Source organism: Neopelma chrysocephalum, unplaced genomic scaffold (assembly GCF_003984885.1).
Source record: "Neopelma chrysocephalum unplaced genomic scaffold, ASM398488v2 Primary Assembly neopelma1_59, whole genome shotgun sequence".
NCBI lineage: Eukaryota > Metazoa > Chordata > Aves > Passeriformes > Pipridae > Neopelma > Neopelma chrysocephalum.
This window is the reverse complement of record NW_020897714.1, coordinates 16,816,494-16,839,836: the sequence shown is the minus strand read 5'-3', so window position 1 is coordinate 16,839,836 and position 23,343 is coordinate 16,816,494. Positions and strand designations below refer to the sequence as shown.

The 23,343-nt window shown below is 52.8% G+C and overlaps 1 protein-coding gene across 1 annotated transcript; it reads right to left on the bottom strand.

Moving 5' to 3' along the window:
- Positions 1–7,468: 7,468 nt before the first annotated feature.
- Positions 7,469–12,165, bottom strand: LOC113965759 (tumor necrosis factor receptor superfamily member 13C-like). The gene is made up of 4 exons (XM_027679602.1): positions 12,121–12,165; positions 10,067–10,205; positions 9,406–9,606; positions 7,469–7,782 (listed from the first exon to the last, which is right to left on the bottom strand). Exons 1-4 carry the CDS (start codon positions 12,163–12,165, stop codon positions 7,469–7,471), a joined length of 699 nt encoding a protein of 232 aa, XP_027535403.1.
- Positions 12,166–23,343: the final 11,178 nt, after the last annotated feature.

The following is a 23,343-nucleotide window of genomic DNA, read 5'->3' as shown; positions in this document are numbered from 1 at the left end:
AATTACCCCCCAGCCACCCTAAACTGTTAATGAGGACATTTAGAGTTAACCCTCCACCAGCACGATTCTCCTCAAACACCCCTGTTGGGAAATGCTGTGAGGGGATCCAGATTCTGTCCTGCCACTGGTCCTCCCTGGCCAATGCTGGCTGTAAGCAGTTAGTCATGACTATTGTCTCTGTGGTTAGAGATGCTTAAATGCATCTTAAATGACTCACTGGGGAATTTTTATTATATTTTTTAATAACTCACGGTGTCACTACAGGGCATGAAGTTTGCTTCGCTGAGTTTGTTCGCCTGTTCCCTTGCAGGGATAAATAATTGAGGAGCTGAATAGCAAACCAGAAACCCAGAGAGACCACAACTGGGAATACACTGAGAAATGTGTCACCCCAGCAGCATTTATAGATTTAATTTTAATATTGGGGGATGGGGCAGAACAGAGACAAGAGGGAATTTTTCAGGAGGGTATTAAGAAGGGTAGGCCTGGGGAAGCAGCGGGCTGGGGTTGTGGCTCTGAGGGATTCTTGGGAGGGGATTAATGGGTCTCTCCTTCCCCCTCATCCCAATCCACTGCTCCAGCCCTTTCTGACCCTCCACAATGCGATTGTCCAGTGTCAAAATGATGGTCTCTATTATTTGGAGCAGGAAGTGCTTTTATCATCTTACACTGCAAATAAGCCAGGATCGCTGTCAAGGGAGAATGATGGTGGCCACAAGGAGCCAACAAGGGTGACTAGCTGCAGCTGTCCCTCTTGTGTCCATCCTTTACCCCGATCTCCTCCAGGGAAGGACAGTGCTGCATTTAAAGCACTAGCTTTAAAATTATCCTAACTTCACAAAGAATTAACAGCCTTACCAAAAATATTATTATTACTACAGAATAAGGATGGCAATTATTTTTGGCAGAGGAGGAGGATGATCTTTTGTGTGTCATCCCCACTGTAACCCCCTATTTAAACTGACATCCTGAGCTCGGTCTTGGCCACAGTTTTTTGGCTGCAGGTGCCTTCATCCTGGAGTTTTGCCACTCCACAAAATGCCGGCACTACTCAAATCAGGAAGCAACATCTGAGTAGCGGGACCCAGTCAGACTGCAACCCCCATAGGGAAGGAAATGAGAAAGACATCTGCATCACTGAAACCTTACAGGACAGCAGAGTGTGGGGGGCAGATAGGGGAATCTCCTGAAAAATCCCACCTGCTCTTCCCTGCCAGCAGCCCTCCTCCCAACATGCCTCCCATGGCTGTCACCCAAACCCCCATGCTCGCCCGTTGGTCCAGGCTCAGAATAGCTCCTGGCAGCAGCAGTGCGCTGTGGCCAGCTGACACTGGAGACAGTAGATGAAGGACGTGGGATTTCATCCTGATAACATCCCACTGCTGGTGACTCCCTCCCTCTGCACCCCTCTGGCTGTACCCTGGGCTCTCAGCACAGCCCCACACTCAGAAAAAGGGGGAGAAAAGAGGAAATAACATAAAGCAGGAGAGAAGAGAGAGGGGAGGACACAATGCAGGCTTGGAGCAGGGTGGGCTGTGCCATGTGCTCTAGCTTTGGTACCAGCCCCCTCGCTGGTCCCTTTTGGGGGGGTCCAAAAGTGGACCCTTACTTTTAGGGTCTTCCACATCCTGTGTCCACTTCCACAGCCCTTTGGGAATGCCAACTTTCCAGAGGAGGAGAGCCCTGCATCTCTTGGAGGTGTCCCCAGGAGTAGCGGGGGGTCAGTCCCTGTCAATGTGGAGCTTCAAAAGGAGCGCAGAGGCTCTCCCTGCACAATCTGCCTGTCGCCACTGATCATTTCAGGTGTCAGATGAGGTTTGTGTCACTTGGCAAGGCTCTACTCGCCTTGCCTCCTGTAACCGGGAAGAAGAGTGGGCTTAAAATGACCCAACTTGTTGTGGGAGAGGGGGAAATTATTCCCCAAAGTCTAGGGGACATGCAGGTTTACCCTATGCCTGCCTTGGGGCCTTTTCTTGGAGCATCCCCTGAGCAGGGCCAGGCTGATGCCATAGCACAGGGCTGAGCATTCTCCTACATGAGGCTGAGCATCCTCCTCACCCAGCACGTCCCTGTCCCTGCTTCCCCGGAGTGCGATGGGTGACAATGGTCTGGGCACCCTGAGAGCATTTGGAGCAGCTGCTGGGGCAGGAAAGGGGCTTCCCTCACCCCCCCCCCCATGTCCTCCCCAAGCCCAGGGTGCACTCACAGCCTAGCAGGTAGCTCTGGAGGCAAGTGGCATCACCTCAGGGTATGGGGAAGGGGTTTTGGAAAAGTATTTGGAGGGGTTTTTCTGCAGGTGGGGTTTCTCCAACAAGGTGAAGCTGAGCACATTGCAGTCCCCACTTTGGTCCCCAAGGTCCAATTTTGGGTACTCCCTGGAACAGCCAGTGTAGTGGCTTTGCTCCACAGTGACAGGGAGAGTGTGGGGCTGTCCCTAGGCCAGCCCTTTCTGCCAGAAGAGCTGCTGCCTGCTCACCACAGCCCTTCAGGTGGTTTTGGGCTGTCCCCTCTCCTTACACCCCTGGGAAACTTCTCGCTGAGCACGGCCAGCAAAGCGGGGAGCAGCGGGGGAGGCCCCAGGGGAGAGCATCAGCCCACAAAAGCAGTGAGGAAACCCCCTCTGTGCCAGGCACCCAGGCAGGCACTGTGCCCCTTCCCACAGCTCCCTTGGCACCCTAAAATACCGGAGATGAGGGGGAGCAGATGTTGTGTTTGAAAGTGACCAATGCCACATCTCAGCATCTCCCTGGCATGCCTGTGGACAAACGTGATCCTGACACTAAGCAAAGGAAAGGGAGGCTGATAGAAGCTGAGAGGTATTTTTTCTCTTTTTTTTTGTTTTAATCTTTCCTTAAGTGCGAACACCATCTGTCTCCCCCAACTCGTCAGCGCTTCCAGTCCCCAGGCAGCTTCGCTCTTCTTAATTACTGTCATTAGGCAGTGGGTAGCAATTAGGGAGGGATGCTGATGAGCAGCATCAGGAAGACTGTGGTCCCCCGACAGCATCGTGCAGGGAGCTGGCCGTCCCCTTTTCCCCAGCCCTGGGCTATTTCCAGCTGGGGATCTTGCTGGGTAGCACAGTAGTTTCTTTTTTGGTACAGGCTGACAGGGAGGGCATGGGGAAATGGGGTGCTGGCTGGCAGGTTCATGTCCCATAGAATGCCCAGGGAAGCCTGACACCCTGGGAATGGGCTGCTCGAGGGAGCAGGGTGATGGTAAAGGTGCACAGTGCTGTTCGGGAAAGGAGCAGCAGCTCTCTGTGCCTCTGGCTGCTCCACCACTCCATGCCTGCTCTGCCCACAGGTGTCCAGCCACCATTGACCATTTCTCCTGGGCAGCCCAGAGGTCATGGTGACCGGCTGCGTGGTTGGATAGAGTCAGACCCAGCTGTCACTCTTCTTTCTGGCCAAAGTGGGGCTGGTCACTAGCCTGCTTGGCTCTCCCTGGTTCCCCTCGCTGCATTTATGCGTTCGCCCTCCCATGCAGCTCTCCTGTGGCACTGCAGCCGTGCAGGCCGGTGTGTGGTGTCAGTGCCACCTCGTGGCAGGCGGTCTGGGCCTGCTGACCTCTCTTCTTCACCCACAGCCTCCCACAGCTGTCCCCCGAGGATTGCAGGGGCACCCATATGTCCCTATGCCATGACTGGCACTTGGAAGTGAGTGGTGGGAAAGGTTCCTGTGGGATAGGATGTCCTTCAAGCAGGTGATGGGGTGGCCACATAGCCCCAGTCTTCTTGCAGCAAGCTGGGGGATCGGAGGCTGCAGCCAGATACAGATGGTTCCCGTTGGACATTGGTCATCAGGGTATATTACTTCGTGCGTGGGATGAAATGACCACCTTATCCTGCCTGCCCTGCCTGCTGTCAAGGTCCACCCACAGAAACCCCATGGAAGGGCAAGCTGGGTCTGCGGAGCTCTGTGTGGGGTGCTTTAAGCTGGAGTAGCTGGGCCTACAATCGGGAGACTAAACTTGTCGGTGAAACAGTAATGGGAGTGGAGAGGAGAAAGTGAGGGAAGAAGGACCAGGTGATGAGGCTGGTGGAGGAAAGATGAGCACTTTGGAGGCTGGGGAGCCTGTAGGCTTGAGGAGGGTTTGGTAGACAGGACTGGTGGCTGCAGAAGAAGACCCTTAGCCAAATGCCTTCCCTCCCCATGCCACTATGCACTGTTGGTCAGCTGGATCCTGCCTCTAGGACCAGGGATGAAAACAAACCCCCATCCCTAGGGACACCAAAGCTTCTTTCCTTTACCACCAGCATTATTGTTGGGACCTGCAGGAACTCAAATATGCTGGTGACCTCCACCATAGTGGGGCCAGTGGAGTTGAAATGTCTAGAGAGATAGCTGAGGTGATTTTGCAGTGAGGAGGGTTTTAGCCTTGACTCCTTCCTCCCACCCAGGGATTTCTTCAGACTTTCCCCTGTCTCTCTCTGAAACCCCATGCCCCTGTGGCCAGGTAAAGCCTGGCTTCACCAGCTTTTCTAGGCAGTTGTGCAGGCAATGGAGTGGGTGCCGGGCTGGGGAGGAAGCACAGTTCCTGCCTCACAGGGGGAAGTGAGAAACTGCTGTGGAAAGTCAAAGAAAGAGAGGTAACACCTCCCCTCTCCAAAAAAAAAAAAAAAAAAAAGACTTTCCCCACTCCTTGTTCTATCAGCCAGCTCCTGGCGTGGCCATGGGGAGATGCGGGTGTGCAGGTGGCCAGGCTTGTCTGGTTCCTGGCCATGCAGGTGGCTGTGCACAGGGAACGAGCTGGTGATGGTAGTGCAGGGGGGAGCTTCTCCAACTCAAAGCCCTGTTGTACCCCAAAGACCACCATGTCAGAGACCCCTAAAGCCAGGGGAATGGGGACCTCATACAGACCTCTGATCACGCATTGACAATGGGTTCACTTTATTCTTTAATTTTTACAACCATATTTTTCATCTCTATTCCCTCAACTCTCCATGCAGCCCAGGCAAACAGACCCTTGCCCTGTACATAAGGATAGAGAGGTGCACAGAAAAGGTTGTGAGTCCAGCCCAATCAGACTGGGCAGGAAGGGAGCCACACCACCACTACCAGCTCACCACAGCTGGTATTTTGGCAGGCAGGCTGTGGGAAAGACACTGCACATGCCAAGGGGCACTCACTGGCTGAGGAATCCAATGTGGATTATATCGCTACTCTGCAAACTGCAAATGCCAGTGACTTCCTATACAGGGAGATGCCTGGTGTAAATTCCAGCAGAAATGAGAACAGAAGTCCTTACCTGAATAAAAAGAGGGGCTTTTTCAATAGGATTTGTATGGGTGTTTCTTTTTCAAATCACCACATTTTCTGGGGTGGGCAGCATATCCACAGGGCTGGGCTGCAGCTGTCACTGGGTGGAAAGTGGAGGATGGTCCTGATAGTTCTGCTCCGTTTCCCTCTCGCCCCCATCTCCCATGAAACAGGTTGCTCTGCCTCCCACGAGTAGTCAGTCCTTATTCCAGTGCCAAAACATCCTCCAACCTGTCTCGGGCTCATTTCCCCACTCCAGATGCACAAAGGTTGCTTGAATTTACTTCACAGGGTTGGATGCAGAGCCTGAAGACGAGGAGATATCTTCCTCACGCCCCTTCTGCAATGGGCAGCTTGGCTATTGTGGATAACTGGTAGCCCAGACCTGGGGTCTCCACAGCTCCTGTCAGTGAGCCACAGATGCCTGGAGCCCCAGGAGACAGCCATTGGGCACATGGACTACCTCCTCCACCATTCTCAGCCCCAAGGCCGAGACAGGACCCATCTCATCCTGGGTCATGTGGAGCCCCAGCCGGATGAAGGCTCATCTCTGCTAGTATGTTTAGCTCTGGGAGAGGAGTTGTGGTGAGGAATTTCAGCCTTGGCACTTGTGGCAGTGCTTGTGGCACCTATTATTTGACCGGTGCCACAAGTCTGGTTCTGGTGCCACGGACGGGGAGAAGAGGGAGGGTCACCCTTCAACAGCACCATCTGTCCTGCAACCCCAGAATAGAACTCAGGCGTGGGCAGGGAGTCACCTTCCCATCATCAGAGGGACACCCCCTCTACGTAGTGCCACCAGGTGACCCTACTGGGAACTATGGCACTCGGTGGCCTATTGGTGCTTGGTGGCAGTGCCCCCACACCTTGCTTGGCTGCCTCTGCCTCAGTGTCCAAACCTCCTGGATGAGGAAGCCACCTCACCTAAGGAACAGCAGGCCCAGGCTGTCGCTGAGATGGTGCTTCATGCAAGTAACACTGCAAAGGCACTTTTAATTGCCTAATCACCTCCTCCAGGGCCATCAGCACTTCTCCCCCAACCCATTGGCCTGTCTCTGTTCAGCCAAGGGGATCAGCTGTTGTAATTACTCAGAAACAGCAACCCCCACTGTTTCGTTCCTGAAACAGAGCCCTTCCTGCACAGTAAAGCCACTTGCAGGCGAGTGAAAAAAACCATTTACAGAGAAATGCCTGGGACCAGCAACACTGGCCAGATCTGGCACACAGGCAAAGCCTTGAGGACACTCACATAAATTAAGTCATCCTGCCTACGCTCACATCACTCCCTGACTGGTTTTCTGCAGCACAGAAACATCCATCCCAAGTGACACACAGTATTTCTGCAGCAACAGTGAGCTGAAGTGACGGTTGTCTGGAGCTGTAATGACAAGTTCATGGAGCTCCTCTATACTAGCTGTCTCTGTTGCCTGCCCCTGGTCCTCGCTAACTTCAGGGATTGCAGGTCAGAGCAAGGACAGAATATGTTTCCCCTTTTCACTGCTTAGGAAAACGGACCTTTTTCCCATCTCTGGGGTACCCAGCTGTCGGGGGGGTTCCTATGAGTGCCAGTAGATGCCTGTCCCTGTATGAGAGTGCCCAGAGGGAGAAGAGACCTGGGTATCACACAGCGCAGAAGACAGGGTGGCAGGACTGTGAATGGAGTAGATGCTGGATGTGCCTTGCTCTATATGGCCCCAAGTCTACTTTTACTGAGGTCAGCAGCAAAAATGGAGCTACTGTGGTGTGACATTTGGTCCTAATGTAACTCCCTGCTTCCGTCTCCATCTTCCTTTTCTCCTGATGTTTCTGCTATTACAGCCCCATGTTCTCATAAGTTGCCCATCCAGCAGCAGACCTATCCTGGCAACAATGGCAGCCTTGCAAATGGCACAGCAGTCCCTGCCATGCTCCATCCTCACTGGTTGTGTCTCCTCTGCCTTCGCCTCGCAGTTCAGCCATGGCAGCTGTCAGTAGTTCACTGCAATTCGGTGTAGTCCACTTTGGCTTCTTCCAGTGCTTACAGGTATAACTTGGGACTCAGCACAAACGGGAAAGTGGAAAAGGACAGTCATCTTACGAGGCTGATCTTGCTCAGGGCAAAACCTGGACCTCAGGGAGCTCATGCCCACAGAAGGCTTCGCTCGTCCCAGGAACAGGCTGTGGGTCTCCACAGGGAACAGCCGGAATGCTCCAGCCCCATTTCCCCTCTCTCAGACTCGCTCCTCTCTGGCGCAGTTCTGGGTGGTTTTGGTGGTGACCAGGGCTGTGGCCCCCAGCTCAGTGGCAGGCAGTGGGAAGCTGTGGTTGCACTCCTCAGGCCGGGGGTACACACTGGAGAGCAGAATGATGTCACCATCAGCATTGCCCTGGCAGCATGGCCTCCTCTTTGCCCTAGCTTTCTCAGGTGGCCCCAGCATCTTCAGGCCCCCATCAAGGTGCGACCATGGTTCTGGGGCCAGGGCACCATCTCCCTCTGGCATGGCAGGGTCTTGGCTGGGCAGGGGGCTGGCAGTGTCCGTGTTTGCTGGGAGGGGACAAGAAAAGGGGGTTACTGGGCTTACAAAGTGGGGTCAGGCAGGTCCCAGGGAGAGGATCCTGTCCCTGGGGGGAAGATGGGGCCTGCAAGGTCCCCACCCCACCTCTCCTGCTGCAGGGTTAATATTGCTTACAACTGACAGGCTTTTTCCCCCCTAAAAGACAATAGGAAAGGGCAGAAACTTGCACTTCCACTTCAAGCCCTCTCATTAAACCCTGCCGGCAGCAGAGCAGCCCAGCCCATGGTAGCTCGCCCTCCCTGACTGCCTCCTGCTTAAAAATAGACTTGTTTACACACTCTGAATGCAGGCGTGTGTCTCCAGCCCCAAGCCTCCTGTTACTTTCCACACATCCAGTGCTGCAGCAGTGGGCTTGCTGCGGTGCAGCCTTGGGGGCAAAGGAGGCGAGGACCAGGGCATGCAGCAGGGGACTATTCAAGCAGTGCCTCCAACACTCTCCATCATGGCCAGATCTCTCTTGCCACTGGATTTCTCCCTCCTCTTTTGTTCTTGGTATTTTTCCTAGGCATGTGCGTCATGGGCTGTCGCATGGCAGAAAAGCCCCGGGTAATGTGCCCCCGGTCTGAGTCACTGGCCGGCACTGCCAGAAGTGTGCAGGCAAGCCAGGGTACAAGGACCAGCTGCCCCTGGCCCTGCTGTCCCCCCATGGACACCAATCCAAACGTTGGGGCAGTGGTGGGTGCCAGCATCTCCCGGAGGCAGCCTGGAGATCGGGGGTCCCAGGGAGCCATACTTCATGAGGATCCCAGGTAGCCATACCCCCTGCCTGGGAATGGGGAGGAGTGAAGCCAGGAAAGACCATTTATGAGAAGAGTGCCCAGGGCTGTGTCAGCGCCAGTGCAGAGGCCCTCAAGGGAGGAAACAGCCACCCCAACAAAATGGGCCATCGTGGGGCACTGTGGATTTACTATTCTGTGAGTACCTCTGCCAGGAAATGCTCAGCCTCATCCCTGGCCCTCGATCCCTATTTTTGATGCACTGGATGACCCTGTGCAGTGCTGCAGTGTCCTCTCAATGGAGCTGGCTCTGACACCCAATTAGTGTCTTTGAGGTGCATGTTGGAGGACACTGGGCATCCCAAGCAGGAAAAACAAGCTGGGCAGTCAACACAGGGCACCCATTGCAGTGCCACAGGGAGAGGCTGCTCCTGGAGCTGTCACCAGATGTCCTCCACTGCCTCCACACCCCCAGCTCCATCCATGGCCCTCTGGCTACTGGGGGAGAGAGGGCTCTCATCAGTGAGCTCACAGAGCTCCTCACCACTGCTCTGTACATGTCCCCTGTGGAGAGGAGATGGTGCCAGCAGGTGCTCTAAGCAAGTGAAGGTACCAGAGAGACCTGGCAAAGGGAGGGATGGCTCAGCAGTGTTGCCCTGGCAGTCAGGCACATGCATAGTTTCTCAGGGAACAGAACACCGTGCCTCAGGTGGTGACTCAGCTGCCCCAAAATGTCCTGGGATGCCTGTGAAGCTGATGTCGAGGCAGAAGAGCAAGCCTCGACAGGGATGTGCCTCAGGGAAGCTGGCGGCAAGTGATCCCAAATGCTCCAGGGTCCTCAGGGTACTGTGAAAAGGAGAAGAAAAGGTCCCCTACCTTTGGCCTCTTCGTCTGCCGCCTTCCTCTTCCTCCTCCACTTTCCCACCTTACAGGCCAGGAAGCCACAGAGGGCAGCCAGAATCAGGATGAACACCACTGCCACCGGGACCCCGAAGATCAGGAAAGTGCTTGTCAGGGTGGGTGCCAGGGTGGGCTCTGCTGTGGGGTGAGATGCCAGCAGTGTCAGGAGTGGGAGAGCTGGGGGTGGGAAGGAGAGTAGCAGTGTTTCCCACCTGGCCGGTCAACCCTGGGGCTGCGGTGGCACAGAAGGACAGTGGCACTTCACTGCTACCCACCTGCAACGAAATGTGTCCCTGCTTGATGGGACCCTTATCCCATGCCCTGCCATTCCTGGAGGGTAGGAGATGAGGGCATGCTGTCTTTCTGCCTGTGACCAGGAAGGCTGTGACCCCCACATCACGCTGGATCATCTAGCTTCTCCCTTCACCATGTCCCTTTCCCTGGAACTGGTTGCCTTCTTCCTCTCTCCTTCTGCTCCTCCAGGTGAAGGCAGTGCTCCATCCTCCATTGCATCTCCATAGCCATCCTCAGGAAAAGGTGCCCTCCATCTGCCCACCCCTGGGGTGTCCCCAGCCTCCTTCACCCACTACCGCCCATCCCTGGGAAGACAGAACCCCACCTGCCCTTGTCCCCTTACTTGTGTTGTCCTTGTACAACTCGGAGCACTTGATGCATGACTTGGTCAGGGTGTCGAAGCACTCGAAGGAGAGGCAGGAGGAGGCAATGGCAGCTTTTCCTGATGAGGACATGGCCGAGTGGGAGTGAGAGCCCAGCTCCTGAATGGCGCAGCAGTGACAGGGCCGCCCGAGTGTGAAATCGCAGCGCCCCGGGCCCCGTGGCAGAGGGAGATACAGTCTGTCAAGATGCGTCGTCTCCCTTGGGGCTCACAATCACTGTACTTGGCCTGGGGCGGATCTTCACGGGGAGGAGGAGAGCAAGCGCTCAAGCCCTACCCCCGCCTGCCTGTGCAATGTGCCCTCAAACTACCCCTGTCCTCCAAAATATGCTTCCGAAATCCTCACAGCCCCTCATGTGCCTCAGCCACGCAGCACCTTGTACCTAGTGATATGGTGCCCCTGCCTGACCTTCTTGATCCTCACTCTTCCCCTGCCCACCTGTATGTCACCCCCAGGCACATTCCCCAGCCTGCACCTCCCTTGATGTCAGTGAAAAGCACCCTCAGCTTCCTCCAGTGTCTACAGGAGGCTTTCCTGTGCCTGGATCTTTACAAGACCCCATGCCAGGGCCACAGACTGGCTTGAATGGAAAATGTATAAAAGGACCAGAGAAAAAAAGAGTGCAGGGGCACTAATGTTTCCCCTTTTAAAAGCTCCCACTGCCCCCAGGACATGGCCTGTCAGGGACTGCTGTGTGGACAGGCCAACTGCTGTGTGTTCTCCACCCCTACTAATGATTGTGCTCTCCACCACCTTGCTCTCCCCATCCTCTCCATCACAGACCTAGATCCGTGGCTCCTCAGCACCATGTCTCACTCTCCAGGGCTCAGATCTGGCTCTGCTCAGTAACTGCCCAGGGCATGGGCAAAGCAGGTCACACCAAACAAGTCTGGTTCCCAAACCACCGGAAGGGACTAAAAACACCCTTAATGGTCTTAGGTGTTCCTAATCAGGAGCAGGAAAATGTCCGGCTGCCAGTACCCACACATCAAACCTGGATGCTTGAGATCTGTGGATTTCAGTGCTGTGGGTGGCTCTCCTCCATTCCTACCAAACAAAAGTTACATCCTCTTTTTCTTCACTCTGTAGGAAAGCAAGGGGCCAAGCCACAGTTGCTGGCTGGGTCTCAGCTGAAGGAAGTGTTCTGTCCTAGCCAGGAGATCCCTAATAGGGTTTAATTGCTGGAGTCACATCCTTCCAGCAGCTACAGCCTCTGGGCTCTTTCTAGTGACGCCTCTGCCACTCACTGTCCAGGACCAAGGCTGGGAGAAGAGGAGGAGAAAATCCATAGGGTGCTCTGGCTCAAGCTGACAGAGTACCAGGTGTCCCCACTGGGCAACTGAGGTCCTCTGAGACAGGCCAGAAGGCTTGGTCCCTGGATGTGCCTTCCCCTCTCCAGTGACTGCTGGGCAAGTTGAGCCCACAGCCTCCACATCCCACACCCTCAAGCCCCAGATGGGATGCAGTCACCAGCTCCCTACAGTAGATCTCAGCTCAAGTGCAGTTCTTCAGTACCCCATGCCCTGCACGGCAGGAGCTGCACTACAGCACATCTCCCTCCCTGACAGCTGCATCCCCAGAGGGTGGTTTGCACCAGAGCAGCGCTGAAGTGGCCCCAGCACAGTCTCAGCCCTCCCCACTGAGTGTGGTGGGGCTCCAGGCAAGCCAGAGTCCCAACCAAAATCTGGTAGCTCCTCTCCAGTTCCCCATTTACCATGATTTCACTTCCAGCCAGTGTGCCCAGAGACTTGCTCCCTTGCCCCTGTACCATGCCAGCAAGGATGGCTCTGCCAAGCCCAGGGTGCTGCGAGCTCCACAGAGAAGCTGTGAGAGCCCAGCCATCATCCTTGTGTCTGTGGCTCAGTTATTTCTGCTCCATCTTAGTCAAAATACAACTCCCCAAGCAAGTGGGGAGCACTTTCCTCTCTCAGCATGGCTCCCGGCTCTGGAGCCACGAATGTCAGCTTGGCACCCTCTGCCTCGATGCTTGAAGCCCTGAACAGGCTGCACTCACCCCTGCTCGTACTTGCCAGGGGGACTGGGTCAAATAGTAGGACATCTCTCCGTATACCACTTCAGCTGTCTCTCTGCCTGTTGTGCATCCCAAGCAAGGAGCAGGGCTAGGGTACAGACATGGGAGTCAGAGGGACATATGTCCAGCAGCAGGGCGCTGGACCTGGGACAGCTCCAGGGCATGGAAACCTGTGATACAGTGCCACAACCAACAGCAGGGAGAAAAAGAAAAGCCAAGGCTTGCTCCAGTCCATATCTAAACTTCACAGTGGAGAGCCCTGGCAAGGAGAGGGCACCCAGAATCTGAACTGTCCCCAGAAGGCAGCTTGCAGGAGTGTAAGGGTAGGGACTGGGGCCCAGAAAACACCTTGCCTTGTGGGCTGGTGGGGCTGGAGCCATGCATGGAGGCAGAAGATCCCCACAAAACATCCAGTGCTGCTCTGTCAGGATACCTGCCCCCAAACCACCTCCCTGCACCAAAAGCTTTGTTGTTTCTCGTGGTCTGGGGTGTTTCCACCTGCTAGTCTCCTTTTCCTGAAGGGGTATGCTCCTCCATCATTCCCCTCCTGCCCTTCCCCATCAAATGCTCCCACTGTGCTTCCCCCATGTCAATCATCTCTCAGTGACCCCCAACCCCTATTCCCATTGTTGGACTGTCACCCTGCCTCTCTTCCTCCCCTTTCTCCTCCCTGCTTGGCTTAAATTGCAGGGTGGGAAATGGTTCCCAACATGTGCTGTACCACACTTAGAGATTAACTCTGTGACCCCTCCAAATACGCTCAGCAGGGAAAGCCCAAACCAAGTAACCTACATGTTGCTTTTGATGTGGAGGGTGAAGTTTACAATAAAGTTCATTTGGCTCCCATTTCAGTACATGGAATGAAAACTTGAAGCTGCAAAGGCATGGTGGGGAGCCCATGGATGGCAGCCGTCATGTCCTCCTGTGAATAAAGTGCTCCCAGGTCCTGTTATGTGAAAGGATGTTGCAGCCTCATTGCTGCAATTGACCTTTCCCTATCCCCTCATTTTCTCAGCTCTCTTTATCATGCTTTACAGGTCTTCTGAGCCCTCTTGCCAGCCTGTCCACCTCCTCCTGGGCCACATGATAACACTTACTCATGGAGAAAACCAGTGCTGACTACCCCAGCAGCACTCACATGTGTGCCTGCTCACAAGCACGGCCCAGGCTCTGGGCATCGGCCACTCCACTCTTTGCCTCTCCTGCTCTTTGTAACTGTGGTTGATCATCTCTGGAATAGCAAAAGTTGAAGCTTGGTGACTAGTTTGAATTGTTTGCATCTCAGAGCTGAATATGCTCGATAATCGCACAAATGCATAATTAAAGAGCAGAAAAAGTGACTCACTGGATAAGGAGATGTGCTCCTCTTGTCTTCTCTGCAGAGAAATGAAAGCCCCAGGAGCCTGGGTCTCTGGCTAACTAAGTGCTTTTATTAAACAAATAAACCAGAAAAGATATCAAACAAGCGATTTAAGAATTATGTCTTAATAGCAGACTTGGAGAGCTCGATTTCCAGTGCTGTTTGCTCCCATCCTGCACAGGGAGGGCTGGCTTTGGCTGCTGGAATCCCTGCAGTGGGCATGGCAGCACTGGTGATCCAGGAGTGTGGAAGGATGGCAGTGTCCTGTGAGTGCTTGTGCACACATGAATGACTGGACTCGTGTGAGCGGTTCCTCTGGTGTCAGGGGTGGGTGAAGTGACTCATGCACGCACTTGCAAAACTGTTCATAGCAGAAAATATCCACTGAAAGTTCACCTTGTGCTCGTGCACACCGGAAACCCAAGGGCTTGTCTATCAGAAAAGCTGTGAGGTGTTTACTGAGCAGACCCACTTACCCCAGGACAAACCTCTGACAGGATGCACCCAATGCCTCGGGAACATCTCAGCACAGCCTGACATCTGCCCCACATCCAGATGGTGCCACAAGAACGCTTTGGTTGGAGCCAACCTCCAAAGCCCATTTGGCATCTCATCCACACACCCCTTCCCAACACCCCTGTACTGGCTGGTGGGAAACATCCCTTTCTAAAAAGTCCCACTATCATCTTAGGAGCAGGTTTCTCAGAGCTCCAGCATAAATCTCCTCCTCTGGATTCACTGGGATGCCCCAGCATGGCCCAGCCCCACTTTGCTCTGCCGTCTCAAAGCCAGCTGGGAAAGTGGCTGGGAAATCCGAGAAGATTTTAGGAAGAATGTGGGAAAGCAAAGGTTTCAAGACATTCATAGTCACCCTAACACCTCGACCCTTCTGTAGGTGCTCCACTTCTTATCAAGGGGTTTTGTGACACTGCTCAACCCCCAGCATGGGGAGTTTGGTGTGGGGCAGTGCCCCACTCTGCTGAATGTCATTTGTCTCCCTCCTCCTTGTTTACATGTCCCTGGAACTGTGCTTGTCCATGAGGCTAAGGAAAAATGGCCAGGTGTTCTTGGACCTTGCCCTTGAACACCCAAATTAGGCTTCTCAGTGAGCTGCCTGTTGAAGAACCTTCCGGGGTATCAGAGTGGTGGGTCAACACTGCCTGAACTCAAACTCCCTCTGCCCATTACCCCTTCCTACTCCACAGAGCCCAAGGGGACATAGCAACGCAGAGGACATGGGGGAAACTTCACTTCCTTGATCCAGCCCTGGGGGAGCTGAGCCCTTGATCTCCCCTTCCAGAGGTGGTGGGGAGGAGTGAGGGGTGTTTCCAGCCGATGTGTTGGCTGCTCTTGCTGTTCTGCAGAGTGTGGTGGGACTCTTAGCAAGGCTTGGGCCCCTGACACCACCCCAGCTCTAGCAAGCCCGTCCGTGTCACGAGCAACACGCTGTTAGCTGAGCCTGGCTCTTCTGCCTGGATATCCCTGTGAGCAAACAGTACACAGCCCCCTTCCTGCTCTGCCTGCAGCAGGGATGCTACACCCATCTTCATCCTGAGGAGAGGTGGGATCTTGCCCTGCTCCCCTTGGGTGACTGGGGGGAGGCCAAGTGCTCCCCCAGTTTTGCCTGTGGCTGGTCGTAGGGAGTGTTCACGTGCTGTGGCAGGGCCAGGCAGCACCTCCAGCACCAAAACAGAAACCAGTCAGTGGCTGAGGGCGATGTGCTGCCACAGTTCAAACCTCTGAACAGGTGGGTTCAGCCAGATCAGGCATCCCTACACTGGGGCAGAAATCTCCCGAGCACTGACAGTGGGGAGCCCCACCACGGCACTCTAAAGGCATGAATCTCCAGCAGATGACTTCAGAGCTAAAAATCAAAGCCTGCTGAAGGTGGGGAGCCCTCACACTTTGCAGCTTGCTCCAGCAGCAAAGGACAGGAAATTGCTTCGGTCAGCCTGGAGGTCAAAACTAAACTGACCAGCCCTGATTACACTTTGCACAGTGCTTCATTGTAATGAGTTGCTTGCAGGAGAGCTGCGGTTCCAGGTCACACATGGGAATAGTTTGGTGAATACATTTGAACAAGAAGGCAACCTGAGAAAATACAGAGAGCCTTGCATGCAATTCCAACGCAAAATAAATGACATTTTTCCTGATTGTAATGATCTGTTGCAACTTAATCTACTGCCTGTTGTACAACCACACCCCTTCCCCATACGGAAATAACACCCCACAGATGGCAGCCTAGCCCCAGCATCGCTCTCCACAGCCATGCTACTCAGCACTGACACGGGAGCCTTCCTAATGGAGATGCTCAAAACCAGCAGCATGCCTGGATAACTAAAAGCATGGCTCAAATGGGAAACAGAGTACACCCCCCCCAAAACTCCTGTGGCACCTGTAGATTGCAACAACTTAAGCAGGAGTAAGGGTACAAGAGACTATGTGGTTTCCAGTCCCAACCCTGCTCTACAAACAGGTCCCTGTGAGTCCCTGGGGCTGCCCTGCAGACTCCTGCCACCCTGGGCACAGGCAGAGGCAGTAGGTTCAAGACCAGCCTCCCTCACCTCCACCACTGAGAAGCTCCAACTTCATTTGTGACCACCGGACAATTCCCCATGAGCAGCTGACCCTAGGGAGCAGCGGTATTTTGACTGTAGGCTGCTTGGGCCCTCAGATGCCAAACTCCAGCTAGTTTCAGTCCCACAGCATCGAGAGGGACTGCAGTGCTGCAGGAGGAAGGAGCGGCACATGTTTACACATGAGTGAAGCCCCAATCCAGGATGAGAAGCAAGGAAGCACATTTCCTTTGAGCCAAGGTAGGCCCCACAGCCGGTCGGGTGCCTGCGGCAGCAACCTCTTCAATGCCATGCTGCCGGCTGTGGGGTTCGGGCTGACAGCCGCTCCTCTCCTCCCTTGCCAGCCAAAGCACTCAGATGTGTTTGATTAGCCTGCAGTGGCATCACCATGCTTGTCCCAGTATCTCCACAACATTCTCCAGTTTCCCACGGACCTTTAGGTACCAGCCTGGTGTAAAAAGGCCTGAGTGATTTTATTCACCCAGGCTTGAGTGCAGAATAATGAATTTCCATGAGCACATTAAGAATGCAATATTAGAAGAGAGCTGACAGGTGTATTTGGTCCCTGCCCCTCCTCTTCTGGCTGGCATCTGGGTGTGACGTCTTGGCCATCCTGCCAAAGCCCAGAGAAGCAACAGGGGTGTAACATATGAGGTTGGGAGGGACATAAAGGGGAGGATGAGGAGCTGCTGCAGCTGCAGGATTGAGGAGGTGGAGAGTGACTGCCAGCAGTCCTGTATTCATCATCCCTGCAGATGGACTCCAAGAAACCTGTGGGCAAAGTCCGTCGATTCCCTTTCAAAGGGATAGCCCCCCCCCACAGCTTGCAGGCACTCCTTCTGTAACAGCCACACTGACTTCTGAGCCTTTGGGGCCTCAAAGGCTCTGGTTGGAAGGATGTGTTGCACTGGCACAGGCTGTCACAGAAAGGGAGATGCTGTGGGAAGCAAATGGTTCTGCTAAGGCAGATGGACATAATCCCTCTTCCAAGATCCTCTTCCCCATTTTCTATCTCAGTGTAAGCACCTACAGGGAAGGTCTTGCCCTCTGCCACAGCCCACAGGGAAGCTGGCCGTCCATCCCCATGGAACATCTGGCCAGCACAGGTCCCTGGCTCATACTTTCCTTCCCCTTCCATGCTGCACCCACAGCACTGCAGAGGGCTGGACCATCAGGGGATGCCAGCAGGCTTCTGAGGGACCATACAGCAACATAGCATCTCCCATCACCCAACCTAAAAATGCACATTAGAGGCTGAGGGCAGGAACAGCTTTATACCCCCTAATAATCTTGTCTCTAAGCTAGATAACTAGGACTGTAAATCCCTAGTGATAATCACAGCCACCATGCCTGCAAGCTCTCCCCCAGACCATTCATCTGGCTTGATGATGCTTTAAAGAGACATCTAATGAGGATAATCTGATTCAAATCCCCTCCTGCTTTTGGGCAGCAGAGCAATTCAGGCCCCCTCAAACTCCTTCTTCCTCCATGACTGTCTTTATTTCCTCTTCTTATATGAATCACTGTGGGGTTTCCTTTGCTTTTTGCATTACTATTTTAAATCTTTGATATGGCCACTGCAATCAAGATTCAGTCCCTTAAGAACCTAATTAACATGAAATCAGACTCACTTTTACTCATCGCCTCATAATAGAATGGTGGCTTCTGCTTCAGCTCTCAGTTCGGGTGCAGGGAACATTGCAGCCTGCTTAAAAAATTCTCTCTTTACCTGATTCAATCAGAACCACTTACAGGAGATACACACACACACTTCAAGCTTGGCAAGAGAGTCAAGCTTTGGGAAGTGGGGAAGGTCTCAATCACACTCAGCTTTCAGTGCAGAGCAGATGGTGAACATTCTGACTATATAATTTATAGGACACCATCACTACGTATTAGTCCCATTCAGTGGCTGAGCTCAGCCAAACCACAGCTCATGCACACTCCGAGGGGTCTCACACAGGTGATGCTCCACGTGCAACCTGGGTAAGAGGGAAGACCCAGGTTTTGAAGAAAGCACACGCTTCATGTTTCATCTCCTTCCTAACAGAGAGCAGAGGATGCAGTGTAGCAGTCCTCATCCTGGAGGGTTTTTCTCTTCCCCATGGGCCAAGCAAACACTTCCCAGCCTGCAAACTTGTGTTTGAACTACATCTGTATTATGCAACATCTGTGTGCAAGCAACTCCCCTTCCCAGGGAGCAACTCATGCAGCAGTAGTATGGGTGCCAGGGCCAGGCGGTGGGTTCATTTGTACTTCTTCAGAGCCACCGTGCCATGCTGAAACAGCCTGGCATGCAGCTTGCTGAGGGTCACAAAGCCCAAGAGGGATCTGCAGCACCACCGCAGCTCTATTGCGAGAGTGCCTAAGCCTCCCTGCTCTGCCTCTCACCCAGACGCATACACAGGGGATGCCAGGGAGGCATGAAGGACCTGTAGGTCAGAAGGAAGAATGGCTCAGGGTTGTAATGAAGAAAAAGGAAAAAAAGGGAACATCAAGTAGTAAAAACATTCCCTGAAGAGTGAGGCAAAGGCAGCTCCAGCCCTGTCTCTAAGGTTGTAGAGCTTTCAGTCCCCTGCATGGCTAAAAAGGAGCCCTGGAGATAAGTGCGCAAGACCGAGCTTTTAGAGATACCTGGTGTGCAGGCACAGAGTGACATTGTGCTATCCCAGGGCTTCCCCAGCTCCAATGCTTTTGATCCTCTGCTGCTCAGGATAACAGCATGAGGCACTGAGTCACCCCTCAGTCCCATGGAGGAATGAGGATTAATTAGTTGATGCTGGTGCGTTGCATTGAAGAGAGATGCTCCACTGCTGCACGAGCCATAGATTGTTACATACTGAGCTGAGCCAAATGCAGCCCTGGCTTCACATCTGTGATCTCTGGAAGAGCAAGAAAAAGAAACAGCAGTGGGGCCCAAAAATAGAATGTTCACTCTGGGGCAATGCCAATACTGCCGTCAAACCTAGGAGAATGGCCAGCACAGAGGTTCAAGAGAGCTTTGAGCTTACCAGTGCAGACAACGATAGTGCCTCAAGGACTGCCAACCCTCAACAAACACACAAGGTGTTTCAACAACTCCAGCACAGGGCAGGAGCAAGGCAGGCCCAGTTGCAGCATGACACCATCACCCTGTCGCTGCAGGGTGAGCACAGAGCTGAGCCAGAAAACTGCCACAGTAAGACAGAAAAGGAAAATACTCCCCAGAAAACAGGGAAAGCCTCCTTAGCATGTTTAATGGTAGTTGGGATTTTTAGGTTTTTCCAGTGTGCCTGAGCACAGGTGCTTCAGCTGGCTCTGGCACAGCTTGTTGTAGTGTCGAGAGAGTGGTGGGATCCAGAGGATAGAGCAGCCCCTGCGCACCAGGGCCGAGTTTCCCAAGGGGAGGTGTTCTCTCTCTTTGTTTTTGTCCTTGCCCCACCTCGGTGCTCCTTCCCGTGACGCACAGAGCCCACGGGGCTCTTGCACCCAGCCCGCAGCTGCACCTGGGCCGGCGGCGAGGAGGCAGCCTGCACGTATGTAAAACATGGGCTCTCTTTCACACACCGCTGACTTCCCTCGGCAAAGGAGGCGGCGGGGCGGGGGGATGGGCACCGTGCCTTTCCTGGCTCCTCTCAAAATGGCCCACCACATGGTAAGCTCGAGGGGATGAGGGATGTCAGCATCGTGGCACGTGTCAGCTCTCACACAAGGAGCCCGTGGCAAGAGAAACGTGGCCCAGCATGGGCCAGGAGCCCACACTACTCAGCTGCCAAGGAGTCTGAGCAAGTCACATCACTCCGAAGTCCCCTGTGCCCGACCTCTCTCGCTCACCGGTTCTTCACAGCCAAGACAGCCCCTCCTGCACAGAGCTGACCCGAGGGGATGCCATCCTGCCTGGCATCGCTGCGCTGTATTAATATTTAACAATGAGGAAGAGATCCAGAGAATTTAATTTCTCCCACTGGCCAATTCAAGGATAATTGAATTGTGCAGGGAATTTCAGCATTTCAGAGAGTGGTTTCGTTCCAGTTCACAACAAAACCCAACCATGCTGCAGTGCCTTCTGAGAAGGATCACAGCTCAGTTTCAGGCAGCCTCCCTGCAGCAGAGTCAGGCATGTAAGCAGCACAAAACACAGCCAATCTCAGGAGGTGCCCAGTAGGCAGGTCCAACCAAACTCTCCCCCACAGAACTTAGGTAAAAGTCAAACTCTGCTGAATAAGAAAAAATGGTTACTTCTGAATGTTTCCACTCAATTCCAGATTTTCAACCCCAAAGCAATGTCAATTTGCCCTCATTACACCCCCTTGGTGGAGACAGCTCCTGCTGTAGAGGCAGAGCAAGTGAGGCACAGTGAATTTTTGACACAACGCGTGCTCAGGGTCATGCTAGAAGTCAGCCACAGAGGTGAAACGAACCCAGTGTTTCTGGCTCCCAGCTCTGGGCTGTGCCAGCTATTGCTTTCTCTTGCACATAAATCACTTTTCCCCACCAGTGAAGGACAGCTGGCCACTGAATGGAAAGTGGCAGTTGTTCAGCAGCCCACAGCAACATGCTGCATACCAGCTTAGGGTGGGAAGTGGAGAACACTCAGAGTACAGATAAGACTGCCAGAGGATCTGGGCCAGCTGAATGGAAACAGAGCAGCTGGAATCCAGCCAGAGCAAAGCCCAGTGCTCCTTGAAAATCAAGACAAGTTAAAAAGCCCAAAGGAGGAAGCATCTCTCTTGCCTTTGCCAGGAGAACAGGTACCTCTGCCACAGCTCTGCAGGTCAGCTCCAGGTAGCAGAGCAAGGGTCCCTTCTTGTCCATCACTGCTGTGGACAGTGGTCACAATGAGAGCTACCAAGCAGCTCTTACAGCTTGACCACAGCTGCTGAGCACCACTGCTGAGCACCACCCAGCCACTCCCTTCAAACTAAGGTCTTGGCAAGCAAAGACATCCGGTTTTAAACAGACCCCAAAGCAAACATTAGAGGTGGCCTTGAATCTAAACCTCTACCACCAATTTCAAGGTTTGGAAGGGACAAATAAATCCCCAAGGTGGCTGGATTTATCTCTAATCTTTGTTCCAGGACAGAGAGATCTATTACCATGGGTGCCATATCAGTACACAGACTTTCTCTCCTGTTGGCATAGACTAAGCATATCATGTCTTATGCTTAAAAGTTGGTCTAATTTAACTGCTGGTGTGGCAAAGTGAGGGAAAAATCCCCCTTCCTTTGGAAAACCTGAAGTAGTCGAGAGCTGTAATCCCAACAGGTAATGCCAACCAAGCTGATTTGTGCTGAAATCTCTCACAGAGCACCTCCATGAGCCCTTTGCCCAGCAGGCTGAGGATACAAAATCTTCTTCAAGTGACTGGACTGAAGGTAAAATCCTGTGGGTCAACCTATCATAGCAGAAGAGACTGTATGACAACCTCATTCAGTTCCATCGAAGAAAAACCAGTCATGACCAAAGTGCAACTGGTGTGAGGTTTTCTATACTAATTAAACCACTTTTACACTAATTTTGCTGACATAACTGACACACAGAAACACATCCGCAAACTGAAACAGTCAAACCAGCAATGCTCATGGGTACTTTTGTCACAGAGGGGGATTTCTCTTTGAAAATCTCCAGAGGGATAGGGAACTAAGGCAACAGAGAAAAGAGAAAGCAAGTAGCTCCAAAATGTTTGTTAGTTTAGATTTCAGTCTTTTGTGATGTTTGAACACAACAGAACCTGAGTCACTAGCCTTAATTCAGCTTCAGGCCTTCCATGCCTCTGATCCCAATCCAAATACTACTTTCACAAGACCTTTATCAAACATTAGCCCTGGCTACTCCATGAAGATGAAAGATATCCTCAGCTGCCTTGTCTTCTCTGGTAGTAAGGGCAGTGTTATGGCCTGTCTAAACTAATAGCTGACAGTTCCTAGAGGTATTTACATAGTGGAAGATGTAGCTTTAGATGTGTCCCAACTACTTTGGGTTGTAAAACATGATGGACCTGAGACACAGTGTCATATTCTTAGATACGCTCCACTTCCCCTGCCAGTTCTAGTAAATACTTTCTCCTAAGAGTAAGAAAAATATTTGCCCCAAGGTCAAGCAAGATGCTGCTCTTAAGGAACTAGATTTTATTTTGTACCAGCTGAGATTCAGCCACCTGTAGGAAGTAAAAACAGCATCTTTCTTCTTTGAAAGTAGTAGAAGGAAAGAAATACCGCATCTGAAACATAACAGTGGAAAAAAACCCTGTTTGAAGGTGCAGGAATGGACAGTAGCACGTGTGGGTTGCTACAAAGCATTCTGGGTGGACCAAAAAAAGTTTCATTTTCACTAGTTCAGAAAACACAGCGAAATTACTTGAGGCCAAAGGGATTTTGCCGTAGTCCAATAGTTATTAGTCAACTGGAGAGTGACCTAGGAGATGGAAAAGTCTCCCTGTCTCACAGCGATTGTGGAGGACATGAAAGAGTGGCTCATTTCATGCCACATTCCTTCCTTCCCTCCCCCAGAGTGCACCTGCACATCAAGAGCAAATCGAAACCAGTCTATTATAAACCATGGTCTCCTTTATTTTGAGGGATCCAAATCGAGAGCAAGGCTGAGACAGCATAACCAACACAAAAACTTGTTTCTCAGCATGATTGCCCCTCTCTGATGGCCCAGTCCTGGTTAGTAACTTCAGAATCACAAAGCTAGCTGAAAGTAGGGCATGCCCATTAAGCTTCCAATCTTCCTTACACAGCCACGACAGTTTGCACGTCTTTCTCCTTTGGGTTTTAGCCAGAGTCCAGCCCCTTTGGGCATCATAACACAGCTGAATGGTTTAGCTTCTTTTGTTCCAGCTGAAAAACAACCTAGCCCTCCCCCGCCAGCAACAATACAACTGGAACTGGGATTTGTGTGTCCTCTGAGCAAGGATACAGGCTTTGTGCCTTGCTGAGCTGTCTTTGCAAAGACTGCCAACACTCACAGCTGATTAAGCCTGCAGTGCTGCTTTCTGCTTTTCCTGCTCACAGACAGATGTCAGAAACAAGCTAACCGAAACAGCTCACGCAGCTAGAGCTCTCCACCTAGGAACATTAAAGCAGACTATTAGGGATTAAATAAATTGAGCCAGAGCGGAGTTTAACACATTCTCTCTAGGCTTCATTTCTACCTGGCATGCAATTCTGGGTAAGAAAAACCCAGCAACTCAAGAAACACCGTATTCTGGCAGGTAGCTCAACTTGGTGTACAGGAAGAGCTGTATTTGGAAAGCTTTTGCCACCACCACGTGGCTGAAGCCACGAG

What these genes read in the sequence shown, in the direction of transcription:
- LOC113965759 (XM_027679602.1), bottom strand. Translation starts at nt 12,165, where the DNA reads ATGTCCTACTATTTGACCCAGTCCCCCTGGCAAGTACGAGCAGGG. An exon ending in GTTGTACAAGGACAACACAA is followed by an intron (nt 9,607 to 10,066) that starts GTAAGGGGACAA and finishes TCCCACCCCCAG; the next exon opens with CTCTCCCACTCCTGACACTG. An exon ending in GGCAGACGAAGAGGCCAAAG is followed by an intron (nt 7,783 to 9,405) that starts GTAGGGGACCTT and finishes GTCCCCTCCCAG; the next exon opens with CAAACACGGACACTGCCAGC.